A 24764-nucleotide genomic window follows, 5' to 3' on the forward strand; every position below is an offset into this window, starting at 1 on the left:
TTCCTTAGTTTTGTCTCATTTAATGTTTATCAGATATTTGTAAATAGTCCAGAAAACATTTGAATATTATTATTCAAATACATAACATTAATAAGGAAACAAAGTTATGTAAAAGATTTAGATTTCAGCATACTGAAGATTAAATTGAATTCAGTGTTGCGTGACCTCCATGTAATTATTTTGCATAAAATAAACTAAAACAATGATGATTTATTTAATGATAAATAAATATGTAATTACCTAAGCAATTGATTGTAAGCTGCCTAGAGTGGTTTATTTGGCTTTGATTTCAACAAATCTTAATGAGATCATCGCTTACCATGTGTAAATCGAGCCATTTAATTATAGTTAATACTATGTCATCTTGTCTGAAATTTCATTGAGTTCTGCTGACTTTTGATTTAATGTTTTAAGTTTGAATTTGAGCTAATAGATCTCACGGAGGGGGGAGCGTGATCCGGATAACCACACAAACTGATTAGACAGATAAAGATAACCATAACAGTTTGCCACCTTCTAAGGGTTGCCCGGAATGTTTTTGCAAAGCAGATTTCTAGCCCTATTGTAGAAAGTGAACTTTGGAGGAAAGGTAGCAAAGCACAGGCTTCCCATATAAATCCTGTGTGTGTGTGTGTGTGTGTGTGTGTGTGTGTGTGTATTTTATTTATTTATTTATATAAAGTGTTTTTCTATCGAAGCACCTGTCTACCCCAATATGGGAGGGAGTGTACTGCTTCCCTTTTGCCTTTCAGCTCCAATCCAGGAGCCCTCAAACAGTCGCATTCATGACAACCATTTTATATCAAATTTATATTTTGCTGATAAAGAAATAAAGGGAGACTAGTATAGATCTATTTCAAGCTTTTTAGTTTTCATCAGCTAGCCATACCAGGTTCGAATCCAAGTAAGGGTATGGCTAGCTGATGAAAGCTAAAACGCTTGAAATAGATCTATACTGGTCTCCCTTTATTTTTTTACGCAGCTTCTCTCACACCTGTATCATGCGTAAAACTCTTACAGAAGTAAAAAAAAACCTGCATGTTGCTTGGACCTTTTTTTTTTTTTTAATGTTCATCCGTGGTTTGAGAAATAATTTGAGGATGTTCACCGTGCACTCAATTCAAAACCGAACGCGCAAATTGAGCTTGCAGAACACAATGAAACTAAAATTAACTTGATCGGTCGGTGGTTTAATACGTCATGAGAACGCAGTCTTTTTTTAAAAATCCTGCTTTCCGCCCAATGGACCGCTCTGTGCTCTTTCGATCTCCCGAGATAACTTTGAGGCTCCAACTGAGGAAAAACCGCCATTCCCACTTCGCCTCCCTCTCCCGCGCGCCCCACTCCCCGCGCAGCCTCTCTGTGGTTTTGCTTAGCTCCGCCCCCGACCTTCACGTGCTGCTCTTCCCCCGCCTCCCTTTTTCCCCCATCATGCCTCTGTTTGAAAACAAAGTCCCACGTGATCGCCGGCCTGCCGCTAGCCCGTCAGCAATATGGCGTCTTCCAGGGGCGACGGTTGGGCCGGCCCGAACTGGCGGCGACCCGGCATTGTGGCCGCCGCCGCCGCCGCCGAAGGGGCAGCTTACCCTTCGGAAGCGGAAGCCGGGGCCGAGGGCCTCTATGTGGCCGTGGAGCGCTGCCCCCTTTGCAACAGCACCCGCCGCCGCCTGACCTGCGCCAAGTGCGTCCGCAGCGGCGACTTTGTTTTCTTCGATGGCCGCGATTCTGAGCGGTGGGTGCCCGAAGAGGACGGGGCTGGACTGGGCTGGGCCCTGGATTGTTGGCCTTATTTGTTTGCCGCGGTGTCTCCCGCGGGCGGGGTCAAACGTCTGAAACGCAAAGGTTCCAGAATTCCGTAATAGGCATTTTTAAAGGGATTGGATAAAGGTTGCTCCCGCTTTTCTGGCCGATACCTTTAGCTCCTCTTACACCGTACTACAGACCTGCCAACCACATTTTAGTGTTTAATGTGTACTAAACCTCTGTGGCTAGCTTATGCTGTAGTGGATCGTGGGAACTGACAAATTGGGTCAATTAAATTATTTGTGGTTAAAGTGACTGTGGACAAGTGTGATGCGCAGAGCCAGCCACTGAGTCTATAGTAGAACACGAGTCTTGTCAAGCGCGTTTATAATTAATTAAAGAAGGGATCTGTGAAAGCCAATGGCAAAGGGTTCATTTCTCAAGTCCTGAGAGCGAGACTTTTTATTTATTTATTGGTTAGATTTATATACCGCCCTTCTCCGGAGACTCAGGGCGGCTTACAATGCGTTAAGCAATAGCCTTCATACTTTTGTATATACCTGCTTAGTAGGGCTTTCGGTCCCCCCCTAAGTGGTGTTCTTTTTTATACAAAGTCAGCTTATTGCCCCCACAATCCGGGTCCCCATTTTACCTACCTCGAAAGGATGGAAGGCTGAGTCAACCTTGAGCCTGGTGAGATTTGAACTTGCAGTAATTGCAGGCAGCTGGTGCTACTTAACAGCACTTTAGTCTGCTGCGCCACCAAGGCTCCTTGAAAAGAAATGAATGAAAGCTTTGGTTAGCGAAGGTGAGCGCAGGTTATGGGACTAGATAGAGAATCTGTGATGGCTGGATGTTCAGTTCTTCAGTAGCCAATACAATCAGTGGTCAAATATGATGGAAACAGATGTCCTGCTTCTTCATCTCAGGGTAACTTAAATGTTCTTAGAGATGATTGGCTAGGTTGCCAGTTTAGTCACTCCAAAGTTAAAATATAATATAAAATTCCACTGAACTCTGCTGAAGATGTTACCTAGCCTGGTAATGAAATGTTGGGAAACCAACCCACAAGCTCAGAGAACGAACCTTCACTCTCATTAAAATATGTTTACATTTGGGTTCAAGGCGTAAGTATTTTGCTCTTTGTTTCATTTGTTTTGAGGAGGAGAGATACTGAGACCAATATGTAAGACTATATAACTTCAGGTGAGTACATTCACACAATATGCTAGATGGGGGTGTCAAACTTGCGGCCTGCAGGCTGGATGCTGCACTCACTGGCCACACTTGGTTTAGCGAAGGGGAAAAAGCTGCTTTTTCCATGATGACAATGTGCCACCGCACGTTTGACACCCCTGTGCTAGATTAAACTGAATGGGTATTTGGTCTCAGTAAATATATTACAGGTAAGTTGTATAAAGAGATTGGGGTTAATTGAATAAACCATAGTCGGTTCAGTAAAAACTGCTGAGATCTTCAGTGTTTTGACAGTCTGCTCTTGGCAGTCAAGTTATGTGCTTCCTTGCCTTTCTTAAATTGTGGAATTAGCTGCCATGGTATATCAAGTGATTTATTATGGCAGGGTGTGAAATGGGCCACCCTTAGAGAATGGAAATATTAGGCCTTTTTGTAGCCCCTGAACCTCATCTTGCGAGTCAGATAACAGGTCTACAGATTACATTGGGTTGCAATTGATGATGTTAAATGCCAGATCTGCCTGCACTAGATGTATTATCATCCATGATTTCATTAAGGATGAAGGGAAAAGCTTGCCATGTGTTGCTGAGAACTCAATAGGTAAGAGGGTGGTGGGGTTTCTCTCGGAGATCTACCTGTTTCGCTTTCAGATTTTGCATCAAGCATGACCCCAAGGCAGAGGAGATAGAGTAAAGATTATCATCTGGGAGATTTTCCAGGACATCAGAGGCACTGTTCCATAGATACCTGGATGTAAGGTACTATTTGTGAGGTTGCTTTGAGGACAAGGTAGGGGTCCTACTGTAGTTTCAACTTCCTTGCTGCACAGCTCAATCTCATGATATGATTGATGTTGGATTTTCATTGCTATTTTGTTATGGAGGACTTTAACATGCCTTCCTATGGTGGGAGGAGAAGCAACTTGTGAATTCTTAGACACCATGACAATCATTATCTTATTCCAGATGATCATAGACCCAGTTTAGATAAGCAGATAGCCATTAGAGCTGTTTTATATCTTAGAACAGCTGCAATTTGTTAGGAGGAAGAGAAACATTTCCATCATTCCCTTGTCATGTTTCACTCATGACACCAAAATAGATTCTGTTGATTTCCAAACAACACATGGGGAGTTTCGTAAGCCTCGGAGGGCAATTGAGTCAAGGGCCTGGTTCATCTTTAGAATAAGAGGGCAGAGCACCACTTAACAGGATTGTTCCTGAGTTGACCTCTTTGTAGTAACTGATCCATGAGGAAGTTCCATGTGTATTGAAAGGTTCCAGGATATAATGCAACAGAAAACATACTTAAAGCAACCATGGCATCAGACAAAGAATATCACTAAATATAGGTAAGAGTTTGCACCTGAGGTTATACCATGATGATAAAGGGGGTTAAACAACAAGTTTGTTTTTCTGTTATTATATTTCTGGATAATTGCCCAATAAGGTTTAAAGTTACTTGGTTACTGTTAGGGAAAGCCATCTAGGAAGCTGGCCTGCTGCAATGTTGTTAAGCATCTGTAGAATAAAATCTACAGATAATAAAATATTCACTTGGACACTGGTTAGGCAATTACTGCAAAGATAATAGAAGCTTTGCCTTGAGTGTTCTGCGATTGATTTGAGCTTGAGTTCCTGAGGAAGTGGACAGTGTCCTCTGTGTTGTTAGCATTACTTTATATGAATGAGACCTCTACCCTACATTATTGGTGAAAGCATCTGGAGAAGTCACAGGAGGTTGGATGCAGTGGTAAGTGCATCTTAGTGAAGATGTACTATCTCCTGTCTTGAAAGTAGTGATGGTGTGTCCATTATTTAAGAAACCATTGCTCAATACAGAATAACAGAATTGGAAGGGACCTTGGAGGTCTTCTGGTCTAGTCCAACCCCCTGTCATATACTATTCCCTACTCTATTTGCCTCTGGGCAAATGTTGTCATTCATGGCGTGGTCGAATTGCATTAGTCTAAGGCACAATCAGAGCATTCACATTTCCAGAATTTTATGTTGTTAAACACGCTAATGCTAGTTTACACATTTATATTAGGCCACAATGACTATAATCTGTTGCTTTATGGCTTAGTACAGTAAGTCAATCAAATTGTAGCAGGCTTCTTATAACAGAGTATTTTTGTCACACAAAGGCTGACAAAGCTATGCTCCTGCTAAATGTCTAATTTTCTGAAGAGTTACATTGAGAAGCCTGTAAGAGATTATTCTTCTGATCCAGACTGATCTGTTGGTAAATTTCATTCTCAAATACTGCTTTTTCTATGATTCTTTCTTGCCTCAGAACAATCATGGAAAAGAGCCTATTGCTAAATACGGGTCCTCATTATTGACTGCTTTATACAGCAACCATTCTTGGTTATGCTGGTAATGAACAAGTAACTTTGTAACAATCCTTGCAGGTAAAACCTTCACAGTCTATTAAGCAAAGGAAAACAAGTAAGATCATAAGCAGTTGCAATTTCATTTAGTGATTCTTGCGTAATGACAAAGTTGCCAGTCCCAGTTGTAGTAACTAAATGAGGACTAAATACTTCTAACTCCATATAGCAGTGCAGTGTAAGTTTACTTACAAGTAAGTTTCCTTCAGTTCAGTGGGTTCAGGAGTGTGCCCATAATTTCCCCACCACAAGTTCTTTAAGCGTGGAAAAACTGCTTTCAAGCATTTTACAAACAAAAATGTTTTTTTTTAATTGTGTGCCACCCAGAGTTGGGTGATCCTTAAAATAAATACATAAACAGACCTTTCTGAGAGATGGATTGGTATATGCCTTCTCTTATTGATTGAGAATTTTTAACGGAAGTCAAATATCCTTGCCCTCTTACATACCAGCTAGATTGATAGGATGCATGTTGGATTTTAATTATTTATTACAAATACTGTGACTTTATTTTTTTGTCTATAAAACTTCCAGCATCTGTCAATCACAGTAATGAAATGCAAATATTAAATGACAAGATAAACAGCCAGCATCAAAAACATAAACCAACAAACAGTCATTACACATTTTTCTTCACCTTGATTTTTGAAAGAGCATTGTGTTCGCTGCTGAAAAATATTGTCAGCAGTGGGACAATATTTCTCAACTGAGAGAGCATTCCACAGAGATAGCATGGTTATAGAAAGGTGGGGGTTTTGTATCTTTATTGACTATAACTGGAACTCACAGGACCTGCTGGAAATTAGAAATGAAGAACAATATTTTCTTATATGTGTTTATGTAGAAATCTCTCCCCTTCTTTGCTGAATGATTAGGTTGTATTATATTATTACCTGTGGTTAATTTACCTGTGTTTTATTCAATTTATCCAATTTCCTAGGGTCACAGGGATTATAAACCAATCACATGGACTGTGTTTGTGTAACAAACTCTGCTAGGATGTAATTGGCTAATGGGTCAGTATGTTATGTGGAAACAGTTAAAGGATTACTTCCAGGAAGTTCCATTAGGATTGTGAAGTCCTGTACTCATTAAGAGTAAATGTGTCACATTGAACATAGTGGAACTTATTTTTAAGTGAACATGCATAGCCTTACCTGAACAAAGAAAATCATTATTGTTTTATATTATGCATTTTTTAAACATAAATGCATATTTTCCATCAATATCTTAAAATCAGATGTGCTAGAATCTTTTCATTAACAGTAGAATCTTTTTCACGGGTAGGGGTATGCAAGTTTTGGTATATTCGGGTCTTTTCCCGTGTAAGATTGAGAGTATCTTGGCGACGTTTCGACGAGGTCCCACTCGTCATCTTCAGGCTGGTGTCTTCGGCTTCGTGCTTGTGCGAGGAAAGCGTGATCGGAGCTGCCGTCTCTCTATAAATACTGGTAGGGAGGTGTGGGGTGCTGGCTTTGTTGCTGTGAGTGGATTGGTTGCCTGTGTTGTTACATCTTGATTGGTTGATGGAGTTGATGTTTGCAGATTAGTTGGCTGTTTCGTAACATCCTGTGTGGGTGAGGTCCTTGGTGTGTGCCCATTAGTCTTATATAGCTATATAAAATTTGCCTTCCCAAATTCAGATAGGACAATCCTGTTTTATTGCATAAGTAAAGACTGTGATGTTTCATAGTTTTGAATTATTTATTCTCTGGCATACTTTTTCTAAAGACAAACATGGTTATACTGATTTTGGTGAGATCCAAGCTAAACAAGTTCGCAACTCTTGCTTAAGAATTTTAATTTCTAGTTAGTTTGGCGATCAGCCAGTTGGCCATCAATGGATATTAATCTGCATTCTGCCACTTCTGCCTAACAAGTCCAGTGCATATCCAGAAAATCCTTGTCATTTTGTTCATCTTGTTGCTTATCAGTAATTTGTTATTTATGAAGTAAATGACATGTTCAACATAGAATGTAAAAAGATAAAGTGATAATACTCTAAGCAATGCCTTTCTAACGTAGAGGTTATTCATATTCTTATTTATTGAGAAACACGTTTAAATGTTACTCTTTTCTAGGTTTTCTGAAAAAAAAGAGAGATTAAAGCACCTTAGAAAGAAACAGCATGAATTCCAATCTCAGTAAGTCCTAATTCATTCTATTTTACTTTATTTATTTAAGTTGATATTAATATACAATCAACATAATTCATCTTAATCAATATAGAAATATATTTCTGGTTGCCAGTTAATGTTCTATTTCTTTTTTCACTCCTCCACTTTTTTATAGGTTGTTAAAAGCTATAGAGGGGAAGCAGATAGCAGATCAACTGGTGAGCATTGCAGAATTCTTTCACTTCATATTTCATTTCAACTAGTTTTCCTTAGTACTGTTATTCATGGTGCTCCGTCTCATACGGTATGAAGGTGATGGTGCCCATATTGTTGTAAATAACTGATTTTCAGCCCAAATGAACAAATGCTTAAATTGTATCTATAAAGTTTGGTTGCTTAAGATAGATTATATTGAAATAAATCTCTTTTGGAATATCAGAATACTGTTGTGACTTCACCCAATGCTGATGCTATTCCAGGCATTCCAAAAGTGTTCATAGCTCAAAATTGCCCTCCTCCAAGCCTGCACTCGAAACAAGTTGGTTTTGAGTGCAAAACACTTCCAGGAGTGTTACAGTATTGCTGGAATACTTCCACTAATATTGGAGCAATTTATTTCAAACTCAAACCATTTTGTACACCATTATTAAATAGTACAATAGTTGGATATTTTTAAAAGGATTCAGTTGCTCTTGATATAAGATATGTGCCTATTGAAAGTGGCACTTAGCTCCCCTGATATAGAACTTTTTGTTCCTGTCTGATATAGAACTTTTTGTAAGGATTTGACTGCCATCATTATTTGAGGGGGCATCACTGTGGCTCAGTGGTTAAGATGCTGGGCTTGTCAGCTGGACAAGACCTGAGCGCCACGCACAGGTTGAGCTCCCATCTTCACCCTAGCTCCTGCCAACCTAGCAGTTTGAAAGCATGCAAATGCAAGTAGATAAATAGGTACCACTTCGGTGGGAAGGTAACAGCACTCTGTGACATCATGCTGGCCACATGATGGCAGAAATGTCTTTGGACAACTCTGGCTCAATGGCTGTGAAATGGAATCGAGTACCATGCCTTATAGTTGGCAAAGACTAGGGGAATAAAATCTGTAAGGATTATTTTATCTTTTCTTTTTTACCTTGTTACCTATGAGCCACGGTGGTACAGTGGTTAGAGTGCAGTACTGCAGGCTACTTCAATTGGTAGTTCAAATCTCACAAAGCTCAAGGTTGACTCAGCCTTCCATTCTTATGAGGTAGGTAAAATGAGGACCCAAATTGTTGGGGGCAATATGCTGATTCTATAAACCGCTTAGAGAGGGCCAAAAAGCACGGTAAAGCGATATATAAGTCTAAGTACTATTGCTATTGCTATTGCTATTGCTATTTGAGGATCACTGCAGCTTGGCCTAGAGAAACTTTCTACTACTGAGAAAGTGCCTAAAGAACTACCAGATAATCAAAATCTATAACTTGCATTAGACAGTTTGTTTGACGTGTCAGTCATTCTGTTGTGTAACTCTCTTCTGAAATGAAGGTAAAACTAAAATGCAGGCAAAACCAAAGTATAGATGGTTAATTGTGATATCAAATTTAAAGGTAAATCTAGGGCAGTGATGGCTAACCTTTTCCAGACCGAGTGCCCAAAGCGTGTGCACGAATGCATGCATGCGTGCCCGAACCCCGAAAATGCAATTTGTGTGGCCCCCACACATGTGCCCCCTGCATGCGTGTGCGCCCCCCTGCACGTACCCTGCCCAAGCATGTGTGTGCCACCCGCATACACCCCACCCTCCTGCGCATGCACGGCAGAGACCCGAAGACCAACTGGCCAGTGGGAGGCGCATGTGCAGCAGAGCTGAACTGGGGCGACGGCTTGCGTGCCATCAGAGAGGGCGCTGTGTGCCACCTCTAGCACGCGTGCCATAGGTTCGCCATCACCGATCTAGGGCATCCTAATTACTTAACATTCCCTTTACAGTGGCTTCAGCAGCTTCTAGGTTGCTGATTAAACTGAATGGATTTTGGAAATGGAGTTAGCCATCTCTTTACTTTGAACAAAATGATTTTTTTAAAGAATGCAAAAATTGTTTATAGAAGTTCTAATAGATGTTCTTTTATAGATCCATGTGCAGTGCAAAGATCCTAATAGATATTCTTTTGCTTTCAGAGATGGAAAATAATGTCTTGCAAGATGAGAATTGAGCAGCTGAAGCAAACAATATGCAAAGAAAATGAAGAAATAGCAAAAAGTAAATGATGGTTGTAGAAGTCTTTGCAGATTCCTGTTACAAAATTCCTTTTCTATGCCCATATCTTTTCCAATAACTGTACAAAGTTAATTTCATTAGCTTATCAAAGCTATTTTGATAAAAGGACTAATGGTGTAAAAGGTTATTGCCTTCATATTTCAATTTTTCCTTTTCACTCCTGTGCAGTTTGTTTGTTTGTTTGTTTGTTTGTTTATATGGCCACCCATTCACTCTTAGTGGGCAGCTTTCAAACCATTAAAAAATCAGTATAAAAGATTAAAAAAACAGTAACTCCCCACCCATATGTTTAAATATTATGTAAAATTGATTAGCCAAATAGGCCTACCTGGCATTTAGGGTGCCCTCAAGTAGCTTCTAGAATTCTTCAATACTAGTAGAGGTTCTTTGGATAACATGCAACATTTTTTTTGAATATTTTTTAAATTTATTTTAAATACAAGTAATGCAAACAATACGAACATATACATACACATCTAAATACAAAAAAGAAAAAAAATACAAATAATACAGTGCACCCCCACCCCCAGAGACCATTCCCCCCCCTTATATTTCTTCTTCTATAACAGCTAAAAAATATACAATATGTTCTGAATGTGCCTTTATCCCTTCCAAAACAGCATATATTCTTGAGTAGGTTTATTCCCTTTGCCTTCCACCAATACTGATTTTATAAAATCCCCCCATATTTCATTATATTTTTTTTAATCATTCCTTTTTTAAATTTAATTTCTGTTAATTTATTGTTTATTGCCACGCTTCAAATTTCATTATACCATTCATTTCTTTGAATATCTTAATTTCATCTCCAGTATTTAGCCATCACTAATCTAGCTGCCATTATCAAATTTACAATCATTTCTTTTTTTGTTTCATTTATATCCCGTTGTTCCACCAGCAGCAATAAGGCAATTCTTGTGACATATCTAAATTTACATTCAAAAGTGCTCTAATTCCTCTAAACACTATGTCCCATATTTTTTGTGCACTATCACAATCCCACCACATGTGTTTATATGTTCCGACCTCTTTCTTGCACCTCCAACATATATTTGTATATTTACCATCTATTTGATTTAGTTTACATGGTGTTAAATGCCACCTAACGTGCAGCATTTTTGATACATAACAGGGTCAGAGCAGGTACATAATTTGAAAAACAATGTTCTAGTCCAAAGAGAATTATTTGACAGCAGTACGTATATAAAATGTTTCTTGTTTTTATGTTCTTTCACATTAATAATATATTAAAATGTAGGTAACATTTTAGAAATTATCTGTATTTTAAAGTGAAATCTTAAAACTACAAAGCAAGAATTCCATGGAAAATGCATCCTCAGCCTAGCATTCGTCTGCTTGTGTTGAAGAATACTATTAGGTAGTTGGATATATAATCTCTTTTATTCTTTTAGTTGTAATTTGTTCATCTATTAAATTTATTCCTTGCTTTTCTACTTATTTGAGAGCAGTACACATTTAAAACAAAAATACCAGATTAAACTGTAGTATTAAAATCAATAAAATTAAAAAATCAGTTAATGAATAGAGATGCCTCCTTACTGTGTTTTTAAAATACTGGTGCTTTACGGCTCAATGTATCTCCCTAGAGAGGACATTCCATAGTTTGTGAGAAACACAGCACCCTTTCCTAGGTACCATGTAGATTAACCTTTGAAAGTGAGACATCTTCAAAGCTTTCTCTACTACTGATTTGTGTGATGTGGCAGTGGTCCCTCAAATAATTAAGCTTTGTGGTGCTTAAGGCTTTAAGGGTCAGGATCTTGAGATGTAACCAAGATATAGATAACCATCTCTGTCCAACCTACTCGAGAAGGGTTGTAGCTGTTGTTATGGCAGAAATTGTGTAAAGATGATCCTTACCATAGTCACATCTTGGAAATGCAGTGACAACTAAGCAGGGGTGGGCTTCAAAAATTTTAGCAAGGGGTTCTCTGCCCGGTTGCTGGGTGGGCATGGCCATGGTGGGCGTGAATTAGTCGGTCTCCTGCACCACGGTTATGGGGGCGGTGTTTTTGCCCTCCCCTGGCTCTGGAGACTGCTTGAGCCTCCGGGAGGGCGAAAACGGCCTCCCCAGGCTCCGGAGGCCCTCTGAACTTCCCAAACTTCAGTAGGCCCGTTTTTCGCCCTCCCCGAGCCTCCGTATGCACCCTGCACTTGCCTGCATCCAAAACAGGCCATGTGGGGACTCCTGGGAGGGGCGAGGTGGGTTGGGTGGGGCCAGCCAGGAGTGGGATTTCGGGATTCTCCAAACTGCACAGAATCTTAGCTAGAGGTTCTCCCGAACCCCTGCAAACCCCCAGCAGCCCACCCCTGCAACTAAGGATCAAAAGCACTACCGGATTGCTATTTCAACAAGCGTCCAAAACAGGCTGAACATCAATCTCCCTTCAGTTCTCTCCAGATCAGCAGCTAAAATGTTGGGATAACTCCCATCAGAGGAGTATTTCAATAACCCAGATTTTGCAAGATTTATGAATGCCGTCTACCTTGAAATCTTAATAACTTCTGCCAAATTTTCTTTTGATTACGGGGAGGAATGTGAGTAGACATGCAGACCAAATACTGGGCTGCAGCTGGCTTTGTTTTTCTTTTCTAGGAGGCTCTTTTGGGCCTAGACGTTTTACTCAAGATCAAGATAATGCTGGAAGCAGCTGCTTAGCCTTACAGCCTGTCAATTTCTGTTTTTCTTTAAAAAGTTTTCTAATGTGATAAATTAGGTGGGACAAGGTAACATTGGCATCCTAAAATGTTATGCTGTGGATTTCAGATTTAATCCCGCTTGGAGATCCCAGACGCTGCTTTATTTCACAGTCATGACATATTTCTACTAATGATAACAATGTATAATTTTGTTAATCTAGTAAAATAATTTACTCATACATTATCCATTGAGTAATTAGCTGCGCCATTTTGAGGGTCTTCCAAAGATTTTACTTTTGCCTTTGTTGTTCTAGATTCAGAGTGGCTTCTTAGGATTAAAGATGAGAACCAGAAACTTTACCGAAGGGCTCAGCGCCATCAGGACAAGAAGGAGAAAATCCAGAGGCACAATCGCCGGCTTGGAGAGCTAGTAGAGAAGAAGAACTATGACTTGAGAAGCCATCATGAGCATCTGGCAGATCTCCGGCGGTCACATGTCCTGGAATTAACTTCTGTTATATTCCCTATTGAGGAAGTGAAAATCGGTCTGAGGTGAGGAGGAGGAGGAGTGTGGCTGATGTGGTTCACCATATATTCAGGAAGTGGTTCACTTTCATAGTCTATATAGGAGAAATGAGATTTATATATATATATATATTTGTAATGGGGGGCAAAAAACCAGGCTGTGACGCAGAAGATGCACTGAATTGAGATGTTCTCCTCTATGGTTATTTGAAAATAAGCCTCACTGAAACCAATTGAATCTACTTATTTAAATTGAAGTGTCTGTTTAATTTGTATTCTCCCTTTTTTATGGTAGTTTTTCCTCAAAACACTGAGGCGATTAGGCTGGGAATGCATTACTGGTTTAGGATATTTGGAAGCTTCAGTACCATACAATATTTGTTATATGGTTTAGCAAATACCTTATTGTTTGGAATGAGTCAACTGAACCCTTGGATAGCTGGCAGAGTTGGAATGCTGGGACATATCAACCACAAATACAGGTAGTCCTTGACTTACAACAGTTCGTTTACTGACCATTCAAAAGTTACAACTGTGCTGGAAAAAATAACAACCATTTTTCATATTTACAACCATCGAAGCATCCCCATGGTCACGTGATCAAATTTCAGACACTTGGCAACTGACTGGTATTTATGACGGTTGCAGTGTCTCGGGTTCAGGCGATCTCCTTTTGCAACCTTCTGATAAGCAAAGTCAATGGGGAAGCTAGATTCACTTAACAATTGCACTGATTAACTTAACAACTGTGGCAAGGTCATAAAAGGGGGCAAAACTCACTCAATAAATGTCTCTCTTAGCAACAGATTTTTTGGGGGCTCAATTGTAGTCTGTATACAAGACTGAAACCAACACATTTGCATAGAAGGGTCATAATTAAGGGAGTTTCAGAAGTATTAGTTTGGAAAGGCCAACACTGGCCTGTCACATAGGTAGCTAGCACTCTATTTATCCCCTTTTCAATAGAAAGCATTTCCTCTATACTCCTTCCTTAAATGGATTGCTTGGGCTGGAGCTCCTAACCTGTTGTTGAAAGTTCTTGGATAGTTATAGTCTCTTCTCTAAGTAAGCTTTGCCGCCTGATTTTCTCCAGGAGTAGCAAATACTTTGAAGGCGTAGACTCTCTTTTCAGACCTTGTCTTCTAGATTCTTCTCTTGCAGTCTTTGGCATTTTCACTTTTATTTCTGCAAAGCTCAACTGGTTGTTTAATGTTATCTAGTTTGGTAATGAAACACTTGCAGACAGACTAAATCCAGAGAAGACGAGGATTCCACAACTCATAATCTTTTCTCACCATCTTTGATGATTCTGCTAACTTTCTTTTATTCTTATTTTATGTGTCCTCTATACTTTTTTCCTTTTCTACTAAAATGGGAATCATAATTACTGTTCCCCATCCTGGAGTGGTGATTTCTCAAAATGCATTATTTGTGGAGATGTCCACCACTTCTTACCAGACCAGGCTCAAAAGTAGGGCATGCTTTGCTCCTGAATACAACAGCTGAGAGTAAGGACTCTTAGCACTCAGTGTGTACCATGTGTTTTCCTAGTTCTGTTCTAGTAAGGTGCCCATCTGGCACTTTCCTATGTTTCATAGAATCAGAGTTTTTAATGATTGCTTGAAGTGCTTTAAATACCGTTCCAAGCATTTGCTGTGAAGTGTACCAGTAGGGCAGGGGTCTCCAAACTTGGCAACTTTAAGACTTGGGGACTTAAGTTCAACTCTGGGAGTTGAAATCCTCAAGTCTTAAAGTTGCCAAGTTTGGAGACCCTTGCAGTAGGGCCTTTATATAGAGGTGGGGAACAGACAAGTACTTGCAAGTGTCAGGAGCTACTGGATATATGAAAATGCAGTAAAGCAATTTATTCACATTTGGCCCTTCACATTCTCAAAGAGTGAAAAGTGAAAAAAAATATACTTTCCCCTGAACCTCCCGTTTGTCATTAGATTATAGTGTCCATTTTGAGAAATAAGCTATCTTGATAGTAGAGTTCATGTCCTTTGGTCTTTCTTTCCCCAATTTGGAATCTTAGATTCAGCAGAAGTTGTTTAGGCAGTCCTTTTCCTTTACAAGAATCATCTGCTTTGCTTCCCATCTGACATTCTTGCTGGAGGAAACTGATTAGCTCAATTCTTCATCAAGGAAGTGAGTTATTTCATGGCCAAGCCTCTTTAAAGAGTTTTTTTGGGGGGTGGGAATTTACAGGCATGAATAGAGAAGGTTAGCAGCTGTTTCTTCCATCTTTGGCTTGCTCTGCACTATCATCCGCTTGCTTGCTCTATCCTTAGTTATTCCGTTTTTTCCTCCCTTCTCAGAAGCTCTTGTCAGCTCTAAGCTCACCAGGCACTGAGTCTGAAAGTATTCATTCCATAATAATGAGGCTTACTCCCAAGAAAATTGGTGCTTTTCCTTCCCTGCATAAATGGCACAAAGCTGCAAACATAGTTCCTTTCTGTAACTTTTTAAAAACAATCACACCTCCTCCTATCATGCACACTCTGAAACTTCTTTCTGGAATACTGAACTACTGTGCAATCCTTTTAGTAACCATTCCTTGCCTTTCCTCTAGGGATTCCACAGATGTCTCTTCAGAGAGCGACAATGCCATGACCTCCAGCACAGTAAGCAAGCTTGCAGAAGCCAGGAGGACCACCTACCTTTCTGGGCGATGGGTGTGTGATGACCATAATGGAGACACCAGCATTGGCATCACAGGGCCTTGGATAACTCTTCCCAACAACGGGGATTATTCCGCTTACTACAATTGGGTAGAAGAGAAGAAAACCACACAAGGACCAGGTAATAGTCATTTAGGTATCATTTAAACTTTTTTTTTTTAAGTCTCAAGGTTCTTCATCATCTTTTAAAATTAAGATTGAAATGCCAATTTGAGGATCTTGCCCTGATATTTGGCTTATTGAAATGTAAGAAAAGCACATAAACTACCTTCTGACTGAGCCATGATTTTCATGGGGAGCCTAAGAATTGCAGAACATGATATTGGCCAGAGAGTTTCCCAGAAGCATATTTTTAGCTCTCATAATTGAGAAGATGATAGCTCATTAACTGAGATTACATCTCAGAAATCTCAGAAGCAAACAAATGGTCTGATCTCAATGCTTTGGCAGCCCTGGGTGCAAAAAAACCCTCCCCAACCTCTTAGGGATCTCACACAAGAACTTTAGTGGCACTTGGTGATCTTGTGAGACTTTACAAATGTTATTTTTAAAAAGTGCTTATTTAAAATTTGAGATTCCACAAACAGCATTCATAGTTGTTATGGGTACTTTGTTGTCCACAAGTAGCATATTGTGAATTCTTGGACTCTGCCTTTTCTGGTGTGGCCATCAAAACTGATTTTTTCCTTCTGTTCTAGACATGGAGCATAACAATCCTGCTTATACCATCAGTGCTGCTTTGTGCTATGCAACTCAGCTTACTAACATTTTATCACTCATTCTGGATGTCAACCTTCCCAAAAAGCTATATAACAGGTAAGGAATCTAGAAGGAGCTAGAATACATGCCACAACGGTTATTAAGAATATTATGTTGAATGACAGGCTCTAGGAATTGTAACCATTATAATATAGCACATTATATACACCGAATTTCGAGTTCTAAGATTTCACAGAAATACTACAGTAATAATTGTAGGTTGACAGACAGCCAAGTATGTGACTGGATTCAGAGATAGTGATAAAACTTTAGAGGTGGTGGACAGCAAACCCTCTTGTGACTTCATTTTTTTAAATACTGACCACCCAGAGCTACAATATTCCTAGCATTTATATCATTGGAGTAGGTGGTCATTAAATTTCATTTCACACACACAAATCTCAAATGGGAAGTTTCCTAAGCCTCTGCAGAAGTTAAACTAGAGAGACGAATCCTTAATATTAGGGGTTGTTTTGTGAAATGGTGTTATTGATATTGATATTGTTATTGATATTACCGTATTTTTCGGAGTACAAGACACACTTTTTTTCTCCTAAAAGAGGCTGAAAATTTGGGTGTGTCTTATACTCCAAATGTAGCTTTTTCGAAGCTTTTTTTCAGCCCAGTGAAGCCTTTGCCTGCTCCCTCCGACTCTCAGCTGTGAAGTTTTTTTTCAGCCCTAACGAGGCACTAGCGAGTGAAGCGATCTCTGTGGTTTGCCAAAGATCCAAAGATCAGTTGTGCTTTAGAAGCTGTTTTTTATCCCCAAACGGGGGATAAAAACCAGCAAACTAATGTGCTGAAGCTGACCAGACTAAGGAGGCTAGCCAGATGAATACCTGGTAGGCAGATTTTTTTTTTCCCTATTTGCCTCCCCAAAAACTAAGCTGCGTCTTATACTCCGAAAAATACGATAATTATGCTCAATTTTGCAAACCAGTATGATTGGATGTTAAAGAGGAAGAGAGGAATTATATACACAATTCTGTAATAGTGGCTCTTTTCTAAAATGGAAAATAGAACTAGATGAGCCTTGTTCTTTTTCTGTTAGCTATTCCAACAAATCTATTTTGCTAAATCAGAGTGATCCAAAACATGTTTGTTTATTTGCCTTGAGTCCTTGTTTAAGATTTTATGCCTTAATATTTGCACCTTAATATATTTTGCAGTGAGTTCTGCGGAGAAAATCTTAGCAGGAGGAAATTCACCTGGGCAGTGAAAAAGCTAAATGCCAATATCCTTTACCTTTGCTTTTCTCAGGTAGTTTTCATTTGGTTTCTTTTCCTTCTTGGAAGGCTTTACATTGTTTCCTCCTCATCTTTCAAGTCCTGCCTGATGAGTATTCTGCTTTCCTTCATATGCTTTTCCAGCATGTCAACTTAGATCTTCTGCACCCTCTACATACACTCAGAAACTTGATGTACTTGGTCAGTCCTGAGACAGAACATTTGGGAAGGTAAGAAACAATTCAATAATAAATGCCCCACTTTCTTCCCTCCCATCACTAGCTTTCTAGAAGAGCCTCCTAGTAGCCCTTCTCTGTGTCAGATATCACTCTAAACAATAGTGAAGTTTGATAAGCTACTGTATATTCAATATATGACACAAACAACATTCAATCTGACCATTACCGACTCTCCCAAGTCAGAGAGAAAAAAGAATTTGGTCCAGGAATATGGGATGGGCCTTTTCAATTGCAGATATACCGTGTTTTCCCAAAACTAAGACATGTCCGGATAATAAGCCCAATTGGTCTTTTGAGCGCATGCGGTAAAATAAGCCCTCCCTCTGAAAATAAGCCCCCCCCAATACTTAAACGCATGTGCAGCTGCCGTGCAAACAACACAACGTGAGGAGGCAAGGCCGGAGGGGGGGAAAGGGAGGGGGAACATGCCCCACGTACCCCACACGTACCTGCCATCCATGCGGAATGGCCTTTTTGGCCACTTGGGAGAAGAAGAGAGAAAGGAGGCAGTGTGAGAGAGCCCATTTCTGACATTCTTCTCCTCCTGGGTGGCGGCAGCGCATTCAGTTCCCCAAATCTGGCTTACCGATCTCAGCCTGCGAGGGACAGTGGCAGGTGGGGAAGGAAGGAAATGGAATGGTGTGTTTTGTCACTCCTCTTTCCGCCTACAGACAGACGAAGTGTGTGAGCAGGTTAATGTGTCTTCAGTAGGATTCTACTTTTTTTCTTAATATAAAATGCACTGTGAATAGAACATGGTCAGTCTGCTCTCCCCTTAACTACCTCCGCCACGCTCAGAGGAACATATCGAAATTGTTTTCTCACCAAAAGACCCAGACTTTTCTTTCTACAAGAGGAACTCTGTTCTTGCAAAGGTGCCATGACTTTAACTCTCAAAGCCCCTCGCCGGAAGTGTTTTCTTGGATAGCGTGAGCCCCTGCCTCTGTGGCAGGCTTTCACCGTGGCCCTTGGACCTGCAACTCTGATTGGGAGCGCCTGGCAAATCTCTCTCTTGCATCACCTTTCAAGGAAATGGGCCTCCATCCTGGACGCTGTGCCTGCCAAGTGGGCCCTTCATCCCCATGCAGCCTGCGAGTCACTGGGGGGCTGTGTGGAGACACGTGAGGGAGGAACTGTGGGCGGAAAGAGTGCCAAAGCACATCATTCTATTTCCTTCCTTCCCCACACCTCCTCACCTGCCACTTCCCCTTGCCGGCTGAGATTGGCAAACCAGATTTGGGGAGCTTAACACGCTGCCGCCACCCAGGAGAAGAACGTCCGCATGGATGGCAGGTGCGTGTGGGGCATGTTCCCACCCTTCCCCCCAGCCTTGCCTCTTCACCTCATGCTGTTTGCACGGGAAACAACGAAAAACCTGCCACGATTGCTGGAGGCAGCGGCCTGAGCGGCACTGGTCAAGCAGCTGTTCGGCGCTCTGGAGCCGAGGTTTAGGGATAAAACCCCGATAATAAGGCCAAGGCCATATTTTGTGGGTCAAAAGAAAATAAAACCCTGTCTTATTTTCGGAGAAATGCGGTATTTTGTTCAGTTATGAACATTCAAATTATGAATTTCTAGGTAAAATAGTAGCAGTAACTTTCTGACTTCGGTTAACAGCTTGCCTATTTTTCAGTTTTTCTCATTGTGACAAGGGATTGAAGTTTGCCTCAGTTCTTCATGAATTGCCGTACCCCATAGAAAAATAACACTTCTTATAACTTGATGCTTTATGGGATCTTCCAAGTATTTATTCCCTTATTCTGTGATCTTTTAAAAAATTCTTGCTCCATCATGCAAGCTTCCTCTGATGAGGTTTTGAGTCAGTTGCTCAGCCTCAAGTGTCACATCCTCAGTGTTGATTCTTTTACTTCAGCTCGTACACCTTTAAACTTAAATGTGTGCTTATTTTTTTCCATTTTTGCTACCAAGTGTGTGATCAAAGCATCTCTCTCCCTGCCCTCCCCCCCTTCCCCTCCACCAATAGGTCTGGACCATTTGAGATCAGTGCTGATTTGGAAGATTCCATGGAGTTTGTGGACCCCAGCGGTGCTGGTGAAACAGATGAGAGTGGAGATGAGCACATAAGTGATGAAGAAACTGACCTTGGAACAGACTGGGAGAACCTGCCCAGCCCACGGTTCTGCGATATCCCCTCCCAGCCATTAGAGATGCTGCAGAGCCAGAGCACGCAGGCTTCTCAACCGATAGCCAGCAGCAGTGCTGGTGGCATGATCTCCTCAGCAGCAGCCTCAGTTACCTCTTGGTTTAAGGCGTACACTGGACACCGCTAAGAAATAGTTGGGCCTCTATGACCCACCGTCACTGTAGAAGACTTTGTGAGTCAGTTCGGTAGTGCCTGGAACAACAGGGGGGTTCTGACATTCATTTGCAGAATCCCCAGCAACTCTTCTTTTGCCCAAGGTGTAAGTTCCTCCCATTTTCTGACACCTGCAATGGAATTCAGCAGTTCTGAGTCACAGTGTGTGTGTGCGTGTGTGCGTGTGTGCTGAAGAGGAAAGAATTACCTGCACATTTTGTTTCTAGTCTGTATTTTTTAAAAGAAGCTAAGAAAGGCAATCATTTGAAGCATGGAAACAGGAAGAGAATCATGGAAGAAAGCAATGTGAGAGTCATGCAGATGCTTAAACTCACCCTGGTCAATTGGTTCTAGCAATGCCCTTGGACTTCTTGGTTTTATGGAGTGTGCATCATTTACAAACTTACCACACAAATGTACATTTCAGGAACCTTCTGGCAAATGATGCTTTTTTAATGAGTTTCTAAACTCTGTTGCCATAATTTTAATACAGAAAACCATCCTTTAAAAAAAAACAAACTACTGGCTATAATTACATCTTTTGTATGTGTTGCATTCATCCATTAGAAGATCTTTCTGAATATTTTTCACAGTGAGCCATCCAGAGTTCCCAGGCTCCTTGTTCTAGCACCCGACACCAAAGAAAGGCTGTCCCATAATAATTTGCAAATATAGAGCCACACTGCTGTCATCAGAAAGTTTGTGTCCATACAGTCTTTCATAGGGTGGAAGTACACTTCTCCTGCAGTTTGGTTTTGTGTACTACTTGTTCTCTGTCTTTTGGAAAGCTGGCACTCCGGAGATGAGAACATGAGGACTTCTCCTCCTTTTTGTGTCCCGTTAGTGGATACAGCATGTTGTACATAGAATTTAAATCTGTTGTGATTTTGTTTTGAATTTTGGAGGGATTTTGGAAGTAAAAAAGCTTTCCGTTTTCATTGTATTATTCTTGTCCATCTTTCTTTAAAGTTGGTTTATATATTAGATTTATTTCAGATGCTTCCTGGGCCATCAATCATTTTGCGTGTCTGTTGGTGTTTTTCTTTGTCCGCACAGTGTTGGCTGTCCATGCTGAGATCAGAATTTGGGGGTTAGGCAGTTTTGCATGACTCTTCCCATTAAAAAGGACGAGGGACAGTCTTGCAAGTCAGGCTAATTTGAGGATTCATCACATGTCTTTCATACCAACATATCTTTTACTTGATCATAAGAATGATTGATTCATTGAGCGCATCTTCCAAACCATCATGTGTGGAACTCCAGAGGAAAAAAATCTCCGTAACCGACAGGTCTGGGTATGGATTGCTTATATTGTCATGGAGTAAGGAGAAAATGGCATGTAGTCATTTGCTCCTTCATAAAGCAGTTTCTGCCTTCATATTGCCTAGTGATCCAAAATAAATTGGATAGGCAACTAAAGCTGCTGTTCCATCATTTATATGCTGCCCAATTTGTGGACTCTGTGTTTTTAGTTAATAGTCCTAGCAATGTGAGTTTTAGATGTTTTTCTGCCTTGGAGCCAATTCAGCCTTTCAGCAGAGCAGGTACACCCATCATGTGGAATATCCTCCCTGGAAGAATGCGCACACAATGTTTGTCCGACATTAATGCTTTGGCGATTCTGTGTTGGGCGCTTTTTTCTTGTATTACAAAGATTTGCAATTATGCAAGAACTTCTGAATTGGCAAATAAGTTTTATTCAGTGTTTCTATTTAAGCTTGGAGTGCATATAAGGAATTGCATAGGGTTTTAAGTAACTTTGCTATGCAGATTCCCCCCTCCCAACCCCCCCCCCAAATAAGGATTTATCTGGAGGATAGGGAAACTACTCCTTTATATTTCTGTTGCTAAACCAAAGATTGCTTTAGTTAGGTGTTTTTATTTAAAGCCAGATGGTGTGATTCTTCCATTCTTAAGACTTAGTATAGAAAGATAGCAATACAATGATCCACAAGCATGTCTTTACTGGCTTCTGTAGAAGCCATGTCAATTTACAAACAAAGTGGCAGTGGATGGAATTGTGACTGACTTTGGGCTTTGTCTCAAAGATCTTTGGTGACATGGGATTGTCCTCTTACCTACTTCTGTTAATGAAACAAGTGGAAATTTGTAAGAAGAAAAGCACTTTATTAATTGCAGGTGATATGGGCTGCGTAACTTTGTGACTGCAGGGGAGGATGGCAGACGGGCTCTCAACACTGTAAATACCTTTGCTTTTCCTCTTCTGTTGTGTGTTCCTTTTTTCTCCTGCTTATTTTTGAATGCAAACACTTGGAAATCATTTCTAGTGAACTGAGGGAAATAAGTTTAAAAGCCAGTAAGCCATGAATCCTTTTTGCTTGTCAGTTTCAACTTCTTAAAATGGTGCCTCTCTCCTTCAACAGTGGAACATTGCTTTGGAGGCCACCAAAAGGCATCCAAATAGTAATAAGGTAGGGTGCTGCTCCCTTTCAAGGAAAAAAAAATGTATTTTTTTAACGTTTTTACACTTCTAGAGCTATCTGGAGAAGCTACAAATACGTTTCTAAAATTACCGTGCAATAGAGGAACATTCTGCTTCATGGACAGGGATACCATTGATGGGTATCCTGGGTTTTACATCACTAATTGCGCATTTTGCAAGATGTTATGGTATCAACAAAGGTACAGCTGTATGTTTAGGCCCAAGAATCTCAACATGCTTAATGGGCTACTAGAAATACAGTAAGCAGTTTGCTGCTTGAAAATTGGTTCTCCAAACAAGGATTGCTAATTGAGTATCTCTAAATCCATAGCTTCTTTTTTTTTTTTAGCTCATGACCTTGTGCCACTTTCAAAACTAGTAGTCCTAACTAAATGCAAATGTGTTTTTAAAATTGTACTACTGCAATAAATCTTTGGGGTTTTTTAAAGATTGCTTGGTTTGATTTTTACTGTTTTGATATTACTGTTATCATTGGAACTATTACTTACTGTCCAAGTTCATGGGTTTCAGTTGCAGAACACTGAAGGAAAAAAATCCACATTTCATGCTAAAAATATCTAGTGTTTACATTATCAAGAACTTACCTAAAGAGATTCGTCATGAATCTTTTCACTGGTTACAACCCGACTGAGCCCTTCTTTCTTAATTTGTGATGCCTTTTAGCCATCCAGATGTAGCTAATTTTATAACTAAGATGAATATTGAAAGGAAGCCCATAAATGACATCTGTAAATATTGGAATTAATAACTGACAGAAGCCTGTTATATTTGAATGTTTGGATCAAACCTAGGTTTAAATCAAACCTTTTTTAATAATTTCCTAGCAGTTCAAACACCACTACAACCTTGTTGTGATGATAACCTGGCTTCTGTCAAGAGCTGTATTACATAGCTAGTATGTTTTGAATACATAGAAGGGAAATTACACATTTAGCTGTAACATCACCAGAGGTTGGGGGATGAATTCACAGGATGGGAAGAGACTGGTAGGGGTGCCTTGGCATGCTTACTGGAACAGTGGCGACAAGGGTAGGTGTGCAACTGGTGAAGTAGCTGAAGCTCCAAACGACAGCTCTACTAGCCTCTTGCAGCCAGCAGCAGAGGCTCACTGACTTGTCTTTCTTTCATGGAGAATTTGCTTTCTTGTAGTGCTGCTGCGCTCACTTTTTTTTTTTTTATTAAATACTCATTTAGAAATCTTCAAATAATTCAGATGGGTGGGAAAACAAATACTTTCTGATCTATAGTTATATCTGGATGATTTATAACAAGTAAGTGCTGCTGACTCAGAAGTCATCTTTGGATTGAACTCAGTTTCTGATGATCACATTGATGTATTTTCTTACCAATAAAAGAGATAAGATTTATCACTGCCATTTTTAGGGATGTTTTTCAGCTTCCTTGTTACAGCTCCAAGATTCCCTAGGGGTTGCCTAGGTAAGCATTAAACTGACCTAACCCTACTTAGTGTCAAGCCAAGCAAGTTGTCCAGGTGCTGTATCATTCACTCAGATGTTTCTGCCAAAACACTGTTTGAAATCAGATGTAGGGTTGTCTGGCACTAAAAATAAATTCCAGCATGAACAAATACTGTGACCCATTAGTTTTGCACCTGGCTCGAGTACCTTGTGTCTTTTGAACATAATGGGAACGGATAAAGACAGTCTATTCCTGCATGTTTGGCAGTGCCTAAGTGGAAGTACTGTCTCATGTTTCACAGTGTATATAATATCTATTGTGTATACAGATTACTTTGAAAGAATCCCATTTCAGTTAAATCTGAGAAGTTGTTTAGGTTTGATCCAATCACAGGGATGGGTCTTGTTAAATTCCTTTTTATTAATAGCCCTTAATAGTTAGGCAATGCTATTGATTTTTCAAGTTTCTCTGACTAAATCCTACAAGTTTCTCCAGATGAGGCTTATTGTGCTGGAAGCAGCACACCAGCCATCTTCATAGTGTATCAGAATAAGAGTTGGAAGGGACCTTAAAGGTCTTTTAGTCCAACCCCTTGCTCAAGCAGGAGACCCTATACCTGTGATGGCAAACCTTTTCTGAACTGAGTGCCCAAAGCGCGTGAATGCGCATGTGCGTGGCCAAACCCCCAAAATGCAATGCATGCATGGCCCCCCCGCATGTGCCCCACCCCCATGCGGGCCCCACACATGCATGCCAGA

General features: G+C 40.3%; 1 protein-coding gene across 1 annotated transcript; it reads left to right on the plus strand.

Moving 5' to 3' along the window:
• Positions 1 to 1493: 1493 nt before the first annotated feature.
• On the plus strand, positions 1494 to 23016 carry ATG14 (autophagy related 14). Its single transcript, XM_070942738.1, has 10 exons — positions 1494 to 1732; positions 7414 to 7476; positions 7625 to 7667; positions 9616 to 9697; positions 12691 to 12928; positions 15474 to 15703; positions 16281 to 16398; positions 17511 to 17601; positions 17712 to 17797; positions 19791 to 23016. Exons 1-10 carry the CDS (start codon positions 1494 to 1496, stop codon positions 20095 to 20097), a joined length of 1497 nt encoding a protein of 498 aa, XP_070798839.1. The 3' UTR covers positions 20098 to 23016.
• Positions 23017 to 24764: the final 1748 nt, after the last annotated feature.

This window comes from Pituophis catenifer, unplaced genomic scaffold (assembly GCF_029215685.1).
Source record: "Pituophis catenifer annectens isolate HBS135680 unplaced genomic scaffold, rPitCat1.0.hap2 SCAF_1, whole genome shotgun sequence".
NCBI lineage: Eukaryota > Metazoa > Chordata > Lepidosauria > Squamata > Colubridae > Pituophis > Pituophis catenifer.

Bases quoted from the DNA above. Each gene is read 5' to 3' on its own strand.
- ATG14 (XM_070942738.1), top strand. From the start codon at position 1,494: ATGGCGTCTTCCAGGGGCGACGGTTGGGCCGGCCCGAACTGGCGGCGA. The intron at 7,477-7,624 runs GTAAGTCCTAAT...ACTTTTTTATAG, and splicing joins CAGCATGAATTCCAATCTCA to GTTGTTAAAAGCTATAGAGG. The intron at 9,698-12,690 runs GTAAATGATGGT...TTGTTGTTCTAG, and splicing joins AAATGAAGAAATAGCAAAAA to ATTCAGAGTGGCTTCTTAGG.